This window comes from Sphaerodactylus townsendi, linkage group LG01, assembly GCF_021028975.2.
Source record: "Sphaerodactylus townsendi isolate TG3544 linkage group LG01, MPM_Stown_v2.3, whole genome shotgun sequence".
NCBI lineage: Eukaryota > Metazoa > Chordata > Lepidosauria > Squamata > Sphaerodactylidae > Sphaerodactylus > Sphaerodactylus townsendi.
The window spans coordinates 107359537-107381829 of NC_059425.1; the positions used below are offsets into that span (position 1 = coordinate 107359537).

The 22293-nt window shown below is 41.7% G+C and overlaps 1 protein-coding gene across 2 annotated transcripts in view; it reads right to left on the bottom strand.

Moving 5' to 3' along the window:
* The window catches only part of LOC125438930 (vacuolar protein 8-like), a 45725-nt gene extending 24399 nt beyond the window's left edge, over positions 1-21326 (bottom strand). The window contains exons 1-8 of one of the 2 annotated variants that reach the window (XM_048507660.1): positions 21034-21326; positions 15170-15289; positions 10703-10822; positions 10244-10363; positions 5825-5947; positions 3832-3914; positions 2712-2837; positions 1275-1320 (exon numbers count right to left, since the gene is read on the bottom strand). In XM_048507660.1, the coding sequence (XP_048363617.1) occupies positions 1275-1320; positions 2712-2837; positions 3832-3914; positions 5825-5947; positions 10244-10363; positions 10703-10822; positions 15170-15289; positions 21034-21253 (958 nt within the window). In that variant the 5' untranslated portion in view covers positions 21254-21326. The remainder of the gene's footprint in view (positions 1-1274; positions 1321-2711; positions 2838-3831; positions 3915-5824; positions 5948-10243; positions 10364-10702; positions 10823-15169; positions 15290-21033) is intronic. The other variant, XM_048507670.1, reaches the window with a different exon arrangement.
* Between the last annotated feature and the right edge of the window lie 967 nt (positions 21327-22293).

Here is a 22293-nt window from a genome sequence, read left to right on the forward strand (position 1 = left end):
TAATAGTATACCAAACTCATAAAAATGCCTCTGTGATTCAGTAAGTATCTACCACATAGCTGGGAGACGACAAAAGGATATGAGTCTCATCCTCATAAGTTGTAATAGCTTTGAAAGAGCAATAACAACCTCCACTGGTATGGGATCCACACAAGCTTTAAGAAGAACCTGAGTTTAACTGACCTTGTGAAAATATGAGACAAGAATTCAGAAGGAGAAGGAAAGCAGTTTTACTGAACAATGATTAAAGCAGAAAAAGAATGCTGAACATGTCCTGTTGCAGCAAGTGTCAGCCTCTCACCTCTTATAGTATGGCAGAAATGTATCTTGGACACTGTAATATACTGAAATATTTCTATTTTAATTAATATACATTCAAGTGCTTTTCTAATTGAGGATAGGTGGCAGTCACCTTCTCCACCTAAAATAGAGGAGAGGAAAGGAGAATGGTTTAAGCTTTGTCCCCCACCAACTGGGGAGAAAGGTGGGGCATTGTCAAGCTCTGCCTGGAAAGGGGGATGGGATCTTTGGATGTCTGTGGATTGCTTTGCTTTGCTTTGCATAGCTTTACTAGGTGCCTTATCAGTGGTTTTGGATACTGTGTGAAAGCGAGCCTGTTTCACTTCACACTGTGGGGGAAGTGCTGTGCCTTGTTCTAGATAGAATATCTCTGTGTACTGGGGTGAGCCCCAGAACTCTCTTTGCTACTTCATGCTTCACTTTGAGTCCGGCAATAAAGAAACCTTTGAACTTTCTACTAGTGTTTCATTATTGCTGGACTCAAAGCGAAACATGAAATAGCACCCCAGTACACAGAGATATTCTAGAACAAGGCACAGCACTTCCCCCACAGTGTGAAGCGAAACAGTCTAGCTTTCACACAGTATCCAAAACCACTGATAAGGCACCTGGTGAAGCTATGCAAAGCAAAGCAAAGCAATCCACAGACATCCAAAGCTCCCATCCCCCTTTCCAGGCAGAGCCTGACAGGCATAAATGCAGTAAAAAATTAAACTGTAGCAAACTCTTGGTGATATATGTACAACTGGGTCATCACCCCCTCAACCTGCCAGACAATATCTATTCATAATGAAACTATTGCTATACAGAAAACTCAGAAAGTCAGATTATAGTGTTCTCCTCTTTAACAGGACAAGGAATGATCTGAGAAAATTATTCCAAGTGACTATACAGCAGAAAACAACATAGGAAAGAATCTGTGTGCAAGTGCCTGCCGGCATTTTTATTTACTATTGTTTTAGGGCCTCACTTACCACTTGTGACTAAATTCCTGAGACAAACACAAGCCTGGTTTGAAACCTAATTGTAGAGAATAAACAAATCAGAATACAAAAGAAACTACTCCAAACTCTCAGGCTTTAAAAACATTAACTTATTTAAAATAATTATATACCTGCCTTTCTTCTGGGCATCTTGGGACCCAAAATGGGTAACAACAATGTAAAAACAATATAAAAACTTGATAAAACCAACATAGTTGACTGGTTCACATTAGTTGAATATGTGAAGCCGCCTTACGCATTATGGAGGTTAATAGTCCATGTTGCTCAGTACCACCTACTGTGGCTTTGTCCCAAGCAAAGAAAGGCATTTCCCAGCACCTCATATCTGAAGTCATTTAATGGGAAATTGTGGGGAATGGACACACATGACCTCATGAAGCTGCCTTATACTGAATTGGACCATTGGTCCATTAAGGTCTGTATTGTTACTCAGACTGGCAGAAGCTCTCCAGGGTCTCATGCAGAGGTCTTTGACATCACCCGTTACCTGATCCTTGTAACTGGAGATGCCAACCTGGGAATCAACCTGGGATTTTCTGCTTGCCAAGCAGATAATTTACCTCTGAGTCATGCTCCCCCCCCGACAATCTGGTAATATCTATCTGGGATACTTAAGGTGTCAACTTTGACATTCACAAAGTTTTCTGTGATGACATGACAAAAAGCCTAGTCCTTTTTTTTTTCCTAGCTAGAGTCTTTAATCCACCTGGGTAGAGAAGATGACAAATGACATAATAATGAGGGTATTCAGAAGAACAGATTTAGCCTTCCATGTAATCAATGGATTCACTGGAATCTTCTGGATCCAAGTGACCACAGGAAGAAGGGGGGGGGGTTCATGTGCTCAATAGAAAGAGGGCAGTCCTCTGTTGAAGGGCTTACTTGAAATGCCAGGAACTCCAGAAAAATTCTGAAGGGCCCAAAAAAAGCTCATGACTCTTTTGATTGGAAGAGGGAGAAGAAATGTTACCTGAGTGAAGAGAGAAACATGGCTTTGGGATTCATCTAAACCAGTGGTGGTGAACCTATGGCACTCCATGGCCAATTGAACATGTTGGCAGGGGCTGATGGGAATTGTAGTCATTAACATCTGGAGTGCCATAGGTTCACCACCACGAATCTAAACAAATCTACCTAGCAGAAAAAAAGTTGGAAATTGAAATCTGGTAACTTCAAACTTATTTTGCCTTATGGGATCTCTTGTGGGACCTTAGTAAGACAGGATTTTACTGTATGGAAAAAAACTCAGTTTATCCTCCTTTTAATTAACTATTCTGTACCAAAGCCTATCTTGGCTTATAGAGTCCTTAATTTGAAAAAGAGTCTGTGAAAGCAGCAAAAAGAAACAGTTTTGCTTCTGAAAGCGTTAGGAGGTGATCTCATATCTCATAAAATCCAGAGCTTTACCTTGTCCACTGGAGAAGAGAGTAGAGAAAGGAGCACCTGTAGAAGAGACTGGTCCCCAGTTTGCAGAATGACTTCATGATGCTGAGAGTTTGCTGCCATGTTGCTTAGAGCGGCACAGCTGTAGTACTGCAAGCATAAAAGACAGGGAACTAACGCACCACGTGCCAGGCTTAGGGAATGCTGGAAGAACTACTAGCTGAAAATTCTTAGGGCCTAGGGCTGGCTCTCAAGCTACGGTCAGGAACCATGCCTAGGATGAGTGGCAAGGCACAAATCCAGGACTGGAGGCAGAACTTGTCAAATCAAATCAAAGACCTTTTATAGCATTTTACAAATAATATAAGGAGAATATAAAAATCCATGTGTAGATTAAAATATTATTTACAACAAGGGAGCAGCTTATGTCTTTGGCTTGATGGCGGAATAGGTGTAGTGGAATCTGTCAGCCATTATGGTAGATAGAAAATAAGCCACCGTAGAGGTTATTGTTTCCTTCCTGTCCATCAACAGAAGCTTCACTGGATCCTTGTCCGAAAGGCCATTCTGATTTTCAAGCAGTTGTCCGAGGATAGATGTTCGGACTTCTTTGTGTAAGGGGCAGTGAAGAAAATATGGATGAGTGTATCCGGTTTGTTAGCATCACAAGAACACAATCGGGCAGAATATGGAGTTTGTGAAAATCTCCCTAGGGAAGTCTTGCTAGGGAGAACGCTCTGCGATGTATTGGATCGTTTAGTGTGGTCAGAACTTGTCTTCCAACATGAATTTACCCACTAGGGCTCTTCTCATTTTGAAATGATCAGAGACATTTAAAAGTTTTTTGCATCGCTGACTGGCAGTAGTAATTCCTCCCACAGTCAAAATTCCCTCCAAGACACCAAGGGTTTGGGCAGGCCAATTTCAACCAACTAAGAGGCACATTTTATTCTGGAGAAGGATAGAGAGCCAAAAAGACCACACCACTAGAGGCAAACACTCTGTCTTTTTCTTGATCTGCAAGCACATCTGAGGATTCAGTTTCACTTTCAACAGGATCTGAAATCTCATGTGTGTTATTTTGGCAGAACTGAAAAAAAGTTTTAAAAATATGTTGCAGCTCCTACTTTAAAGTCAGGTTTACCTGGACTTCTGAATCAGAAGACTCCAACAAAAGGGTGAGAACAGGGAGAGCTCCTTGTCGACACAACATTTGCTGGACCCATTCTGCAATGAAAATGTGAACCAATAACATGAATCCTGTAACGTCACACAAATTATTTGGGGCTAATGATCACACAGATTTCTTTATCACAATTGGATTAGCATCTAAAAATACCGCATTTCCTAGGGGAAACAAATTAAAACAATACTATTCCAATTCAACTGCAGACTGTAGTATCTGTATTTTTCCTCAATAGTAACAAAGTCTGGACAATTCACACATTGACAGGATGAGCAAAGACACCAAACATTGTGGCTAGGCCACTGTGCAAAAAAGGGGAAGGAAGGAAGGAAGGCAGGAAGGCAGGAAGGCAGGAAGGCAGAGCTTCAGAAGATAGCCATGTAGCTCTGCAGTAGAACAGCTAGATTCAAGCCCACTAGCACCTTAGGGACCAATAAGATTTTTGTGGTATGAGCCTTTGAGAGGCAAAACCTTCCTTTCTCAGGTATCTGACGTAGGGAGCTTTGACTCTCAGAAGCAAACATATTGTCCATCCTGGAAGAATGAAACAATATTAAACTCATGAAATAATATAAAACTAAATCTTACATATGGTTTGGGTTCATCCTGATATAACCAATGATAGGAAAGGAGTGCTCCAGAATTCATATACCTAATTTTGAAACCTGTTATAGAAATTTCAGAATGGAACTAGAGATGGCCCTGGAAGCCACCATGCAACTGGGCCAGACTTTTCCAGGGGAGAAGCCGCCAGAGGAGAGACGAAATGAAAGCTGAAAACCAGGTGTGTGTGTGTGAGGGGGGCGGGGCGGGGCAGGGCAGGAAATAAAGCTTGGTTTGCTGCTGGGTGGGAAGGGTAAAAGGAAGCATGAAAAGTAGAGACTCAATAGAGGCTGCAAAGGGAAGGAAAGAGGAAAGAACGGGCAGGGAATACGTCAGAGAATGAAATGCCTTCTACTAGTCCTCACTGGTCCCCCACTCGTAAAAATTGCCTAGCCCAATATTACAGTAAGAGGATCAACACCAGGCCCACTAACTGAAACTTCTTGATGCATCCCAGAACTGGCAGCAGTGAAAACCCCTTGCACTGTATTCTCCTGCAAGAGGGGATACTAAAAAGAAGCAGTTGATCAGAAGCAGCATTCAGATTACAAGGCTTTACAGAGGACTTCTAGTTTCCTTTTGTGTTGTCCATATTTCTATCCCGATTGGTAACACTGACAAAAAATGCCAGGAGGAACAGAATAAGAATTCAAATGTCTCTTCTGCTCTGCATGCTGCAAAATGAGGCTATCTTCATGGAATACTGAGTACTGATTGAAACCTGCGTAAGTAGCAGCTGGATTAATGCATTTCATACTTTATCTGTATGGAGTGGGCACTAAAGCTCTGCTGAAAGGTAGATCGTTATTTTCCTAATCAATCATCAGCTGCCAGTGAAATACAAGCCTCCATGGACTCCAGGAGAATATGGTGCTTTGAGCAGACTGAGCTTCTTGAAGCTTCCTACCACACATTACTGAAAGAGGCGATTGCAAATACATGTGCAGTCAGAGTCTGACTCTGGCCTCCCCAGGAAGATCTGGGGACCTTTTAATTTGACAAGTGAACTAATGTGGGTTCCTTTTTGATCGACTAGTTTTGATATAATCCAGAATCAGTAAGTGTGAGCTAGCCATTCGGCTTTTAAAAGCAGCCTTTCCCATCTTCTCAACCCCCATCTTGTAGTTTCCTACTTTCACTGTTGTGGTCTCTGGGTGTTTTTTGATCATTTGGGGCTTTTTGATCATTGTATTGTTCTGTGGCAAAATATTTTTTTAATAAAAAACGAACAAGCCTTTTATAACCACATACATTTTTATAGAGAATAAACTTCAGCAACACAATTTCATTCCCATCTTCTCGAAAGTTGCTGCATCTGGCACAATAGAAATATCCCAGTTTAAAATACCTGATTGTGTGAGGTTGAAAATGGCTCCAACTGCATATTGTTGGACTCTAGGATCATAAGATTTAGAAAGAGTAAGTAAAGGTACAACTCCTCCTGCAGAAGCAATGGCCTCTCGGTTTGTATCTGAGAAGTAAAATAAAAAATCAGGAAATTAGTTATTTTGGTAGGCGCTAACAAAAAACACTGTATAAGGACCAGTCTGAACATAGTAAACAGATATAAGGCATGGACTAAGAATTCTGGGTGTCTACGCAAGGTCAGGCATGAAAAATAGTGAATATGGGGTTTTTTTTAAGTTAAATCAACATAATGAGGTTTGCATACCATAAAGACTTATGACACTGTTTCTACTGCAAAAAAACAAAACATCCTGCTATCAATATACCCCAGCTGACAAGGACTACTGGCAAAATCTTGCAAATCACTGTGTTGACGAAGAAAACCAGAAGACTCTCACCACCACTGTGTAATGTTGCATCTTATTATATTGTATTACCTGCACCACCAATGTGAGCAAGCACAGCAGCATCTTACATAAGCAATATGGCATCAGCAAAGATCCAGACTCGGACATGCGATATGATGTCAAGGCACAATAGTGGCACATATGATGCCAGATAGCATGCTGACTTCAGAGTGATCATAATGTGCAGGATTCTGATGAAATTATGAGACAATGGTTGACCAGGAGGATAAGGACTGCAGCCATTTATGGACTTGTGGTCTCTTCTGAATTGAGTGTACATTCTTTTGGGTTTGATTCTTGGTTATGCACTTGTTTCCTCCTCTTCGGCACTCACTGTGCTCTCAGACCAGAAAATCTCCATGGTTTCCAAAACCTGGTTAAAGTGCGACTTTTTCTTTGGCCTTCTTTGCAAGGAAAGCAAAGGAGATCTAGACCTGTTAGGCTTTCTTTGGGTTTTCTCGCTCCTCTCTGCCTTTCCACACCCACAATACAGCAGTTCCTCCCACTCTTTGGGATGCCATTTCAGAAAGGTCAGAACAGCTTCTTTTGTTAATTTTAACGCTGAGGCTCTATCACTGGAGTGCTGGACCCTGTGAAGCCCTGTGAAACTGACACGACCAAAGACAGCAAACTCCACCCAATGCAGAGAAGAGGTGGCATGGAGGGAAATCTGCTGCTCCCTTCCCCAGTCAACAGAAGCTGCCAAGGAAGACCTGTCAAGCCAGGCAGCCACAAGCCCCAGGGCCCCTAGTGCCAGCATAGCCAGTCATCCCTAAGCCCTTTGCAGCCCTCCCCTCCCAAGCCCCCTCAGCCTGCCTGGACATCCCCTTCAAAGAAAGTGAAGGCAATTGTGCTGCCTATTATGCTTGCCTGGCTCCTGCTTTTGGAGCAGGAGACACAACCGGCAGCTGTGACACCACCTCCTCCTCCTCTGCCTGGCACTTCCTTGCACTTTACATGGGGGTCAGCCAGAGATCTACTGTTGCTGAAGTGGAAGATGCTGGCTCCTCCCAAGTGCACTCTTCAGTGGATGTGCTTCACTCTGAGCTAGTTCAGCACAGCATTTTCACATGAACCCTCTGAGGTAGACTAAGCTGAGACTGCAGCTGGCACATGGACTTGAATAGGTAGGTGTCTTCTCTGTTGCAGCAGGGTAACTGTACAAAAAAAGTGGGGGAAACCCCACTGCGAAGCAAACAGCTGCAGGGTAGATAGTGCACGCATAAATGGCCTGTATTTTTGACATCAGAATACAGACAATCAGCATGATCTCAGTTTCCAGGAAAGAAATGGCCCCATGTCTTTTGTAGTAGAATAATCTGGTGCACCTCAAGGGAATTAGAAAGGAATAATACATATCGACAGAAGAAACTGGATGAAAACAGGCTGATGCTTTACTGGTTGACAACTTTCTAACAACCTGGCATTAGGAGACCAAGGCCAATAGAATCTAGTTTGTACTTTTGGTAAAAGATTTAAAAAAATTTTTTTTAAGATAAAATGTTTGTTGGCCCACAACAGAAGACAACACTAATTTATGATTGTTTCTCACTCTTCTAAGCTGTGGATGTCCATCTCCCATTCTGGGTATTTGATGCTTTCAAGGAGGTTGCCCCCATACGAGATCTGCAAAGTTCTACCAAATTACTTACATCCTCTGCACCAGGTGCTGTTCATTAGAAATGTGCTGCTAGTTAAAGGCTACATTGCCAAACAAGGAAAAATGAAGGGAAAAAAGGATCCAGACTTTTGAAATGCTCAACAAAGCATATCTCAAAGCTGCTATAAATGGAGGAATAATGATGGCCCCATGAATGATGTTTTTCAGAAGTGTTTGAACAGTTGAACTAACAGATGGCACCTGGATGAGGTAAACACTGAACTGAAGGTTGACTTATTGAGGCTGAGGACAAAAAATAGCAGCCCAACCAAGTTTGTCTCTGAACTAGTAAAAATTTCAGTTCGGGATTCATAGAATCAAGATTCCTAACAATTGTTAAAGTCATTTTCTCTCATGCTTCTTCAAATTATGCAGAATAATTTTTTACATAACCAGGAATGCTACCTGTCTGCTGCCAGGACTGTTCTGCTACAGACAGTGGGGTAGCAGGCAGACATTCAACAGGTTAAATTTACTGCCTTCTGCATCTCTTGTCCTGGGAAAGGATTATCTGTTTAAGATCTACCTGTTGTACAGCCATTAAAGGAACTCTGACAAAACAAATGAATGAACAACCCCACTGGCAACCGTATCTATTCTTGGTTTTTTTACTTGCACCTGTTGTAGTGGTTAACAGCACTAATTTGGAGAACTGGTTTTGATTCTCCACTCCTCCATATGAGCGGCAGAGTCTTATCTGGTTACCAGATTTGCTTCCGCACTCCTGCATTCCAGCTGGTGACCTTGGGCTAGTCACAGTTCTTTGGAACTCTTTCAGCTCCATCTATATCTGTTGTGGGGGGAGGAAGCAGTGGCGTAGCACATATGGGGAGGGGGAGGTGCGACACCCCAGGTGGTGCCACAGTGGGGGCTTGGCAGGGGTGTCTGGGGCGGGGGCGGGCACTGCTGCAGCAGGGGTGTAGGGCACGCACATTCCCTGGGTGCAGTTTTCCTTCACTCCACCCTTGGGAGAAAGGGAAAGGAGTTTATAAGCCCCTTTAAGTCTCCTAACAGGAGAGAAGGAGGGGGTATAAATCTAAAATGTTCTTTTCCACATGCTCAACTTTCTCTTGATTTTCTTGGCAGTTGTTCCACAAGTACTGAAATTGGTTCTTGGGCATGGTTCTTCTGTACATCTACCCTCTCTGTGGATTTTCACAGTTGTGGAGTCAAAAGGTAAAGGCATAGATATCTCTGCAAGGGAAAAGGGCTGGAGACATACTTTCTAAAAATAAAAGCTGGGGATTCAGAGAACCTGCTTAAACTATTACAACATTACATCAATAGATCAGTATTTTAGGGCCATTTTTAGAAAGATCCTGAGATCACTTTAGGGTGGGATGAAGAGGGAGTTATGAAAAAGTCTAGATGTTGAAAAAGGGAGCAGGAGATGGGTTGAAGTGGTTGGGACAAAGAAAGCAGACCTAAATATTATGCATGGAAAAAAAGCTGACTCAAAGCAGCTTCCAGAAAAAATACTGGGGTAAAAGTGGTTTCAGAAGAACCAGAACCACCCCCGCCCCTGCCCCCCAGAGAGAATAACTAAAAAAGCCTGAAGCAAAAACTAAAGGTTACAAAAATGCAGAAATTGGGGTATAAACAGAAAAGTATGGGGCCGGAACTAACAGCAAAAAAACCATGCCGAAAAGCCCTTGGCCGAAATCAATCCACTCATTCTTTCTCACGCTTGGATTAGTGTGAATTCACTTCATACTCAAGAACGAGAAGCTGTTTGGAAGGCAACTAAGAAAGATCATATGAGTTCAGATACCCTGAAATTTTGGTGCTGATACCTCTAAAAATGCACCCCTGCAGGCCAAAATGCAAAAAACACCAAAAAACGAATCCGAAAATCTCAGATGTTACAGCAAGTTCGGATTGCGCAGAGTTTGGAGTCAGCGGGCTCAGGCCTTTGGCCCTCTGAGGGCCTCTGAACTGGCTCAGATCGGGTCGAGCCGAACCACCAAGCCTTGCTGTCTGTGCTCCACCTCTTGCCAACCCTGCTGCGTCCTCAGATGGATCTTTGTGGGGTGGCAGGAGTTGCAGTCAGGGGTGCACGTGCACCTGGCCAACCCACCGAATGCGCTGCTCTCCCCAGGATGCCGCCACCGCCCGCCGCTGCCCATTCACCCCCTGCATCTCGTGCCCTTTCGCCAGTGGGGGGGGGGGGGCTAAGTTCAGCCAGCAGGGAGGGGGGAAGCCACAAGCCACCAGGGGAGAAGGACGGGGGACTCAGGTTTTTCCCAGGGCTCCAGTTTGCCTCATTACGCCCCTGTTCTTCCATTACACTCACCTGAGACAGCAAGTATCATTATGCAGGCACAGGAATTACACTGGACTGTGGCATCACTGGACTCAAGCAACTCAAGAATCGGCTCCAATAAATCCATTTGGATCACATGTTCTTTAGGTACTGTTTATGAATAAATGTAACAATGAATAGTTTTAAAGTTCAAAAACAGCCCTTAATTCAGGTATGTTCCACAGACTTAGCAAAGGATCACTAGACAATTTGACATGGAGAGAAAAGATCCTCTAGCTTCCTGCAACATGTCCATCCTTCCTTATCATAAAGCAAAACTTTCTGCGAAAATCCAAATTCAAAAGAAAGTATTATTGGAGCAAAACTCCATTCCACCAAAAATGCAAAACTCCATTCCACCAAAAATGCTTTAGTAATTCCTATTCCTCTATGGAAAGCAGGCAACATTAGGACTCTTCCTAGAAACAGATTTCTTGATCATTAACTCACCATTTCCTTTGAGTAAGAAAGTGACAAGTGACAAGGATGAAATCTGCTGAACCTCCAAGTCATTAGACTTCAGCAAAGCATAGTATGTTTCCAAATGCTCTGTAAGTAGCTGGGTGTTCACTGCAAGAGCAAGAGGAAATTCTGAAAAAGGTGCTCTTTCTGAGCCTTTAGTCCCAAAGCAACAACTTTCAGGAAAAGAACCTTCAAATCATAATCATGTCTGCCATGTGTCTCACTCTCTGAAATATAGATACTCTGTACCATTAGTTCTCAATCTTTGGTATCTAATACCCCACCAGTCACTCTGACAAAGAGCCTGGGTGCCACTTTGATAGAAACAAAAAGTCTACTTTTTTTGAGAAGCACTTTCACATGTTTACTGACATTCTGCTATTATTACTAGTCAGCCAAAAGATCACAGGAGGACAATCTGCAGCAGATACAATCAGCAAGTCATAGCACATCACAATTAAAGGTAGACAAGGGAGCTGAGGAACAGTAAATTCTTATTGTCTCTGCTAGGCTACTTCTGCATCCTACTGGTGGCATACATACCATCACTATTGCTGTTACCACACTATTTTAGATTACAAGCAGACAGATATTGGATTAGTAGTCCTAGGCCATTTACACACTTGTGGTCTCCTTCAAATTGAGTGTACATTCCCTTCAGGTTTGATTCTTGGTTATGCATACATTTTTCCTTCTTTGGAACTCAACGCAATCTCAGATCAGAGAATCCCTGCAGTTTCCTAAACCTGTTTAAGCGCAACTTTTTCTTGTCCTTCACAGGAAAAGCCACAGAAATCCAAGTGTTACCGCCAGGAAAATATGAAAAATATTTTCCTAAGCCTATCGCTAAACTACACTGGCTAAGTACCAGAGCAAAGAGACCAGTGTTATCCAAAAGTCTCCATAAGGCCTGGAAAGGATGTGTATCTATGAGTGTGCTAATGTTTCACATGGTTTTCTTCTTGCTTTTATCCCTTTTAAGATTTAATGTAAGCCCCTCAGTGTTGGATTTATTGTTTACCCAATGTTTAGGCTTATGTCTTAGCTAGGTTTTCCAGTTGATTCAAGGTTTATTAATGTTAGTTTAAGATATTATTGTTTGTATATATATTTGGGTGCTTTAATTGTATTGTACGTTCTTTAGGATTGCATCTAATGTATAAATTAGATATGTTATTTTAGGTATTTGTATCTGTTAGTTTATTTGGGCTGCTCCCTACAATAACTTGTAGCAGCTGATATTAAGAGCCAAGGAAGCTAGCCTTGGAATTCAGTTTGGGCCAACACCCAGTAGATCTCTTTAGCAAGAACAAAGACCCTTTTTGGATTACAAATTGAATCTGATGACGACACCCCAGAGGTCCCAGCCGTTGAGGAACGAACTAAGATCACCGTTGGACCATTTGAACTTTCTTTTGTTGCGGGACTGAGGTGCGGGAGCCTCAGGACATAACTCAAGGAAGCAGCCCATCAGATAACCAGATACCTAGGTGCATTAACAGCCTCACCCAGTTTTATGAATGGACACTCTCCACTCTCTGTTTCAGCACTATTGTAAAGTCTCGCGGGAAGACACCTGACAGCGAGATCTCATGGTCCCATTCACAAAGTTGTAATTGTACCTTTTCTTTTATGTGTTGATGTTTTCTTTATTGTTGTAAGGTAAGGGACCTGCCCCCTTACCTGCCCCCTTGCCCCTTTTGATGTGTGTGTATAAAAGTTCTTGCGCTGGACTACGAGAGCGTGATTTCCCCTGCCTGAGCTTGAGCAACCACTTCCAAATAAAATACTTTGCTTTTGAAGAACACCGGCTTGCTGTGTCTCACTACGTTGCCTGAGCTGAAATCACTTAATGTTACCCGAGCAGCAGTGGTAACACAAGTTTGTTTAAGTTTCTTTGGGTCTTCTCATACCTCCCCCCTTTTCCCACATGCACAATAGCAGTTTCTCCAGTTCTTTGAGCCACCATTTCACTATTGCTATTGCTCTAGTGATAGACCCTTGAAATTGACATGAAATTTACATAATCTAGCAAATGATCACTAGACCAAAGATGGCACACACATGCACATAAAAGGCAGCAGGCATCTTCCCAAATGGAGGTTGCACAGAAACAACAAGGAAGTGGTGGTCAAGCAAAATTGCAAATCGGCTCTGCTGGGGACACTTTGCAGGGGGAGTACTGCTGTGTAAACTAAAAAACTATGGGACAAAACCACTGCCAAGCATACAGCCATGGGATTAGTAATGCATGCACAAATGGCTCTAGTTTATAATACTATGGAACTGTATGCAATCGCCACTATGTTTACAGCCCATGTACACATTTACATACGTGGACCAGCAAATCTGTGAGTGGATCATGTAATCCAGGGGATCATACTTGCTTGAAGTGTGTTGCCATGATCATACACATCACAGCAGATATGTAGCCTTAAAGTTTCGCTTTTGTTAAAACTTCTTTTTAATTGTAAAAGAAAAAATTGCTAAAAATTAGATAAATGAATACAATTTATAGATGGCTTATGCCCCAGTCAGTGAATGTAATGAGAAAATCAAGATAATACATGGATCAGTCATAGTAGCCGTGTACACGGCTCGCAGGTGGAGGCGCAAGTTCACACAATTGGAATCTCAGTGTAAAGGCAGACTCATATGTTCTCCAAGAGGTCCATGTGGCTTCCGACAAGTATAAGCCCGCCTTTACATACACGAGGCAGCAGACATCATGACCTGAGATAAGCTTGTAGACCCTGCAAGTAGTATGAATCTTAACAAGCTTCCTTATCCCCACATACACCTTTCCCCACCAGCAACCCACAATGTTAGCATCTCAGGTCTGCTACTTGACTCTTCTAACATCCCCCTATCATTCCCAATGGTATCTTGATGATATGGAACAGCACTTCTCAGTCCGTAGGAGGTGGCATGCAAGTGGATCATGAGGTTTACAGGCTCATGAGGACTTATGGCGGCTTGCTCATGAGGGTTACAGGCTCATGAGGGCTTATGGCTACTATTCCATTCCCTTCCTTGCCTGGTGCCCAGCTGAGTTCATGAGGAATGTCTGAGGTGAAGCAAGTGGGCACAGCAACCCAGCCAGTCAACCAGCAGTCTGTAGTGAGCAAGGCTGAAGTTGCAGCTGTGCCAGTGAGGTGCACTTTAAAAGCCATTGGTGAATTGTGCTTGCTCTTAGCTTCTTGAAATTTCCATTTTGCTGGGTAGCATATGTGATCAATGTGGTAGCCCTGGTGGAGGAACAGAATGGTCTTCTTATACCTTTCTCTCACAGGAGTCTATGTTATTTTTAAATCCCAGCAGGATCTCTTTAATAAGCTCCCAAAGCCTGTATTGCAGAAGCTTAAAATGCCAGCTTAATTCCCTCCCTCACATCAGCTATTGACAGAGAGAGAATGTGGGGACTCTGGATAGGATGTAATGGTCTGGGCTGATGATCAGAAGAAAGCAGAAGATGCTTAATGATTAGAAACACATGTTTTCCCCACAAATGTTCCACTTGAGTTACATAGAATGGGAAGGAGAGATCCTTTGGTTTTTAAACAGTATTGAAAGGGAAATGATCTTGAGATTTGAAATCTGAAGCTTTTAGCTAAATAGGGAGCAGCCCAAATAAACCCTAGCCTCTTTTCCATTTTTTGCTTTCTCAATCTCTACTTTAGAAAAGAACTAAATGGGGTGGTAGGGGTTGGGACCCTTGCTCGATATACCCAGGTGATGACAAATCCTGCTTCTTTGTGTTTTCTCTGAAGCAAATCTCATTTAATTCAGTGGGGCTTTCTTTCAAAGCAATACCATGCCCACTTACCTGGGAGTGGCGGGCTGGTGCAGCTATGACACTGTGGCTGGGCGCCTGGCCCATGGGGCTGCCAGAAACCTGTGATAGGATCTTCTTAATATATTTAAGTGCCAATACCATCCAGTTAGAGCTGGGCACTAAAGATGAATTTTTAATTTTTCCTTGAGGCGTGGTTTTGCTGATTGAAACTGACCTCCCATGTACTACCTTTAGAAAAAAAAAGATGGATGGCCCATACTTTTTCTTTTACAGACTAATTACTGCAAGGTGGGATGAGTTGGCTTTGATTAATAAAGACACACTGGTGGAGAGAAGGGGTTAAAAATCTTCTCTCCCATGACCTTGAATCATACAAAATCCTTGACACTATACTTTCGTTAGCCTTATTTTATTTACTTTTCCATTCTCCCCCAGCTGCCACTCACAAGTATCTTCAGGTGGCACAACCTTAGAGTCCTAGCAAAAGCATCTTATGCTCTCTTTATGCAAATGAAATTATATCAAGTGATCACAGTTAGACTAATTCACAATACTGGGATTTTAGACCATTATTCACAGTCCTCTAAGGTTGGTGAGAGCACTCTGCTCTTCAGTGATTCTTTAGTAAACAAGAAATGTTTTGCATAGGTGCTACTTACAGTGTTGACTTATATGTAAGTAAAACAGAGAAGCTGACTTTTGCGAATCAGAGTTCTCAGAAAATGCCAGTGTCTTCAGAGCAGATAAGGAGAGTTCATCGAGTGGGGATATTTCAAAACCTTAAAAAAGGAAGTTAATACAACTGTCACTGTGTATCAGAATAAGTTACCTATCTGGAAAGTCTAAAATGCACAAAAATTAAAGCAGTAGAAAAATCAAAACTTCCATCACCTTACATATAGGGCTGTTCTATTGATTGTCTATTATTTTTATACGGTTCTTAGTACATTTGTTCTCCATGCCTTCTGCTTCACTTTCCTTTGTTTGCTGCCATTTCCTTCTTTTTCCTTTGCCCTTCCTCGTTACTATTTAATCTGATTGCTTGTAATGAACCACATGATTGTTTATTGTTTCCTCCCATCAGAAAAAGCACCGTGACATCCTTCAGCAGAATCATGTGAGCTGCTCATCAGATTAAATGGCACTGACAGTAAAAAAGGAAAATGGCACCAAGAAGCAGTAACAGCTAGGGGAAGAAGAAGATATTCAACACTGCTGAAACAATGCAAACGTGTTTGAAACAAGAGTACAAAAATTAGAGTCTAATTAGAGAAAGCAGATTTGGAAATAGGTTTATATAATCAGTTACGGACAGAAAAATCAATGAAGAAAAGAAACAGTGTTCAAAATGATGATTAGGTAATTAGAGATGGATTATTAAAAGTAAAAAGAGAATCAGTCCTCCAATATCTCCATTAATGTCACCTAGAAGCATATTATGACAGAAACATGATGAAAATACTGATTGCACAACTTATCAAGACATGATAGGTGCTCAGGGGGAAATGAAATCCTGGCAAAGAATAATGATGACGGAGGAAAAAATTCAATGACTACTATATTTCCAAATAGTCTCAAGATTAAGAAAGGAAATCAACTCTGCAAGAGGAGGGATACGAAGACTGACAGAATTTGAAAAGGAAATTTCGCAGCATAAAGAACACTTACTAGGACTCACATAAAGACTTCTATTGCATTATGACACAGAAGCAGAGCAAGTGAAAACATATTTGATTAAATGGATGCAAAACTCTGAAGAAGAAATATCTTTCCACCAATGGGAATATTTATGGATGGAAGGAATAAAATTTACAGCTTCCCAAACTTTTAGAGAGAACTGGTACCAGATGTTTTGCCATTGGCATGACTCCAAAAGACTTTGAGAAAATGAACAAAAATCACACAGGAAAACATTGGAAAGGTAAAGAAGCAGGTGGCTCCTTTTATCATATATGGTGGTGATGTAGGAAAAAAATCTAGAAGAAGAAAATCTGGGTGAGCTGGGTGCCCAATCGTGGTGCCATGTCTGCGCCCAGCTGCCGCCCCACCCTCCTCTGGTGGTGTGGGAAGGTCGAAGAGCCTTCCTGCTGCTGACAAGCCCCAATAGGGCACACCGCATTTGGGCCAACCAAAAGGCTGGAGTAAGAACAAACTGTGGCCTGCTGGCTCCACCCTGAGAGGAAAATTTCCAGTAACTGCCATCTAGTTTCTACCATTAAAAATAATATTTTCCCATCAAAGTACCAAATACAGCACAGCTCCAGCAGCAGAACAAACCTGATAAGGACAGAACTTGAAGAGGGACAATAAAATGATCTTCAGGCAGTTCCCACATAATAAGCAAATAGTTTTTGGATAATTAATGATTAACCTGTCAAATCCATTCCTATCATCTAATAAATTGAAGATGTTCTTAGCATATTTCAAGAAAAGATTAGCTGACCATATGGGAATCTATCTAGTTAAGTTACAGAGTGCACAAGGAACACTTAATTAGGTTAATCAGTCTTTGTTTGTGAAGGATATTAAGAGACATCTGCGAGAAAGAAGCAGGAAGCAGGAAGAAAGAGTTATTTGTGTATTCTACTAAGATAAATAAGTAGGTAAATAAGTCTCAAATGTTGTCACTATACAGATGCAGCATTTGCAATTATGTATCTTCAGTCAGAGTATATTTATGTACAGGTTTAGTAAATGTTGACTGCTTTCATATATCAAGAACATTATTTGGTGAAGGTAAACATGAAATTAAGATTTAGAATGCAATTCTATCCATACAGACAAGAAAGCTATATGATTTATGCTGAAGTGCTCAGCTTAGTATGGGATTCATCAGAATTATCATAGGCTATCCAGGATTCCATCACTTGTCCATCACTTATCCTCTATTAGATAGTCTTTTATAAAGCTAAGTTAGTAGCTACAGCAACAGTTTGTAGCCATGAATTCCAAAATATTATGGGGAAGGGGAGAGTGGGAGTGAGATATTATCATCATGTAGCCACTGTTGGGAATAGGATGTTGTAGAATTTTATTTTTTATCTAGTATTGCCAACTAATGAAGGATATTTTTTCTCATATGGGCAAGATCTGGGATATGGCCTGGTAGGCTCATATGATATCAGGCCACCACAGTCAACAAAATAGTCTAGACTACCACTGTATCACAAACGCAAAGCAAAAACTAAAAACCCTTTCACAACTGGGATGAGCCCAAGGTTATGCATCAGTACATGGCATTCAAATACGTTACATGTCATTAAAAGACAGTCAAGATAACATGTATTCTTTTTACAGACTAGGACAACTGGTGAATTTATGCTTTTAATTAAACACATACACAGGAGATACTGTGCAGAGTCACTAAACTCATCATCCACTCATTACCAACCTCGGTTGTCTTCAGCATACAGCTCCAACTAAGAGAGACTGAGGGGGTGGTCCGATCATGTGAGCACACTTCCGCAGTTTACTGGTGTCATCTGTTAAGACTGACAGTTTCCATGCGTGGGGCAGGACTTGGACAGATAGAGCACAAAAGTTACTGGGATGACTAGGGATGGGTGATGAGAACAAGTCCCCTAGTGCAGCTGTGGGACACTACATGGGGGCTTGTTGGCCAAAATGATGGGCATGTAGGGCAACCAGTCAGCATGAGTGTCCATCCCAGGTGATTCTATCTGATGGAATAAAATCTCAGCTGTGCTTAGAACTACACCTAGACTGCCCCAAGGTTTACACCATCTGAGATTCAAATGAGGGATCTTTGGTATCCTATTGCTGCACTTTTCATTGTGGCATGTCTTTCTCTGGGGTCTTCCCTATCCTGCTCCGTTTTATTTATTTAAAGCGTTTATTAGCCACCTTCCTTCCTTACAGAATTCAAGGCGGCTGTTATAAATAGCAGGGCTGCTGGGGGAGGCCCAATGCCCCTGCTGTGACTTTTTTTGTGCACCCAACTGGGTCGGTGGTCAAATAACTGTTCCTAATCCAGCATTTGTCCCCTCCTTTGCTCCTGATCAGCCAGTTTCTGGGCAACAGATGAGCTTGGCCTTCTTTCTTAATATTTTTAAAATTTCCCATAAAATTAAAATAAATCATAACAAATTATATACTGCTATCATCTGACCTTACAATATCTTAAATTCCAATCAATAGTTTGTCCTCATCCTTATCCATATAATCCTCATTATCTCTAATTATCCAAGTCATTGATTCATATAATCCAGAAAAGTTAATTGAGATTGACTGACTACCTAAATATAACCCAAATTCCAGTCCTTAAAAACACTATCCTGGAATATTGCTGGACACCAGAAAAAGGCCAGTGATCACGATTTTTGGAATTTTCTCAAAAGTTTTGACATTATTCTACACAAAGGAACTTGGATTCAAAGAGAAATGAAGTTAGAAGAGTATACATCTTGTTCAATTTTTCTTTCTAAAACTGGGCACAGGGACCCATTGTAGAGCAGGCTTGTGTTGCTTGGTGTCAATGCAGCTAAAAGTTGAATCTATTATTTTGCCTTCCTGCCCTCCTGTGGCTCAAGTATTTCTTCTCAAATTGTCCTATTTAAGATTGTTTGCAATTAACTTCTGTTTACCTTCATTTATTAACGGAGCTGACCTCAAAAGCCCAGAGGGATTGTTTAAACGTGTGTGTTGAGTGAACGACAGGAACAGGCTGTGGGTAAAGTGACTACGGTATGTTTCCTTTTTCGTATGTACCCCAGGCCCAAGCGAACTTGGTTGCAAGCTAGGGGATCAGTTATCTGTTTGTAGTGGAAGACCTTTGACTCCAGTCCTCCACGGTTGCAACAGCAGGAGAAATATATCCAAAAAGGGATGCAATTGTCCTAAGGATGATTAGTAATTAGACAGCTGAACATTCAAAAAAGATACAGAGAAATCAGTCAAAAAATTTAACTAGAGTCAGCCACAGACTACTGGCACAGAGCAAGCGTGATGTAGTGGTTAAGAGCAGGTGGATTCTAATCTGGAGAACTAGGTTTGATTCCCCATTCCTCCTCCTGAGTGGTACAGGCTTATCTGGCAAACCAGATGTGTTTCCGCACTCCTACATTCCTGCTGGGTGGCATTGGGCTAGTCACTCTCCTCCTCCTCCTCCTCCTCCTCCTCCTCCAGTAATACTAATATGAACCCCAATCCCCAAATTAAGCATTCAGAATAATTCTAGAAGCTCTTACACATCAATGCTGTTCCGCACCCTTTCATACACAAAAAGAGCTGAAGAAGCAGATGCATGCACAAACCTTCTCCCACATGCACAATTGTAGCCAAGAACAGACTTGCTCTCTTGAACAGTCTCTCTCTCTCTCACACACACACACGTACACACAGAGATATATTGTAATTGCAGGGTCCCAGATGACATGTTTAGAGGATTATTTTTACATTATTTGACTTTTATCTCACTCTTTCCCAACAAAAGTTGGCCTCTGAGTGGTTATCCTGGATAGGTGCGCAGGTGGGAAGTTAGGAGGACTGGTTTAGCCTGCTCCCACCACCATTCCTACCACCACCCCAGTCAAGAACCAGTTCAGTAAGTGGCAACTGCCAGTGTTAAAACTTATTTTTTTTAAAAAAGATTTACATCCCACTTTCCCAAAGACCTAGCAAAACAACTATATTTCTTAACAGAGATAGTAGCAAACCACCTTGACTTCTCAGTCACTCACAGGTGCCTGATTCCTTTTGACCTGACATTGCCCAAGTCAGCTCTGTTATAATATTATGCAAAGGATGCTTCATAATATTTGATAACAAACCATCATCCATCAGGGATTCATGTATTCAATTGCTGAAGCCATGACAATCACTACACACAATATTACTATGACCAGGCTCCTGCAAACACTGCATCATTAAAAACTGAGATCTAGCAATGAAGCTTGAGAACATACACTGTATTACATACATCGTGTAAGCATGCTTACCTTCCGTGATAGCTAAAGACCTTAGAAGGTTACAGATTCAGGAAGACTGCTATAAAGGGGGGGTGGGGTATTCTGGTACACAATGGAGAAATACAGCTAGGGTTGGAGAAATACAACAATAGAGAAATACAGCTAGAGTATTTGTGATTCCTTTGGCTGTAATTGCTGTTATTACTCCTTTCAAATTTTATCGCGTACCATCTGGGTACTCTACGAAATACTAGGATGTATTAGTTCCTGTATAGAAGACTTGCATAAGATGGGCAAGACAAAGGATCTGACAGTGCTCAACTCACGACTCAACTCTGTGCACATCTGTGCACTTCTGCAGCTTTTAAAAGTCAGAAAGCAGCTTAACACATTTGGAAGGGGAACCTAGCTTTGGTGTTCCTCAAAACGCACCCGTCGATGCTGCTACAATGTTGGTCCCACTTTTTTTCCAGCAGAAAAATAAACAAATTTGTGTTTTGTACTGCTTATGATCACCAAACGACATACAATTACACTTCAAGCAAATACCTTTCCACCTGTAGCTGCCCACACCTCCCAAATCAGAAACTGCTCACCTCTTTCAATGTGCTGCAGAAACTCCTGGGCAATCACTTCTTCACGAAGAGTAGGCTTGTAGAGCTGCCTGTCCTCAGCCTTCATTTGTTTTAAGCAAGAGCAGTCACGGATCTGAGTCAAACACTCCTTAACATCCTGCACCAAATTGGAGGAGAATGTTCTCACTGAGAGAACAAGGTCATACAGCAGCTGGGCACACTTTGCACACAGTTGACCCATTCTTGATTTTCGGATCCCGCAGAAACCAAAGAGAGTTGAACTACAAAGACCACGGGTTTGCTTTCCTGCCGTTTGCTTTAGGCTCTTGTGCCAGTGCTCCTTTTTATTGCAGATCTTGGTCTAGATAAGATCAGACATAATTATTGAGACCTGCTGCAAAAAAAAGTTAAAGCAGTACTGTCTTCAAAGAAATGGAATGAGGAGAGCCAAATCTTACTGTATACCTCGTGTGTGTGTATGTGTGTGTGTGTGTGTGTGTGTGTGTGTGTGTTTGTGTGTAGAAATACTTTAAAAAGTATGGGTCAGGGACCAACCATCTCTTAACGTGTGTGAGAGAAAAATAAAATGATCCAATACAAACTGTATGTTCAGAACCTATCTTTGTTTTACAAGAAACAAAACATGTTTTGAATGCTGTAACTACGCACAACTGTTTCTTTAGGCTAGCAACGTCTAGGACAATAAACAAAGGAAGGTTAAGCTTATTTCGAGTGATTTCACAGGTGAGGGCAGGACACTTGTTGTCCATGCCTCTGCAACTGATCTGCCAATCAGAGAAGGCAAAATGTTTTTTTAAAAAAACTTAAACAGGTAATTCCAGTTTCTACCACAGTTCACCCAGAAACAATAGCACTGTCTGACTTGGCAGCAGGTAGTATAGCCAGGCTGAGACATGGCAGACAGTGTGTGATGCCTTCGTATACTTCCTGACAGGGAAAGAAATATGAAAAATACAAAAACATTAACCACAGCAATTAAAAGTTAGTTTCCTCTGCAAACAACACCAGTGCAGCTATATGAATAGGTACAGAATGCATGTATGTAAAAAGTTATTGGGCTCCTGATTTCCAACAAATATATACTGAGCCAATTTCTTCTGCATACATTCAGAATATAGAGAGTTAGGGTGACCTCATTACATGAGTTGCACAGTTGGAAAAATGCCTCCAAAAGTGACGATTTTTTAAAAAAGTTAAATGTTTATTTTTTCCCCTCTCCATTGTATTCCACAAAGAGGTTACAGGTTCTAGCTCTATCTG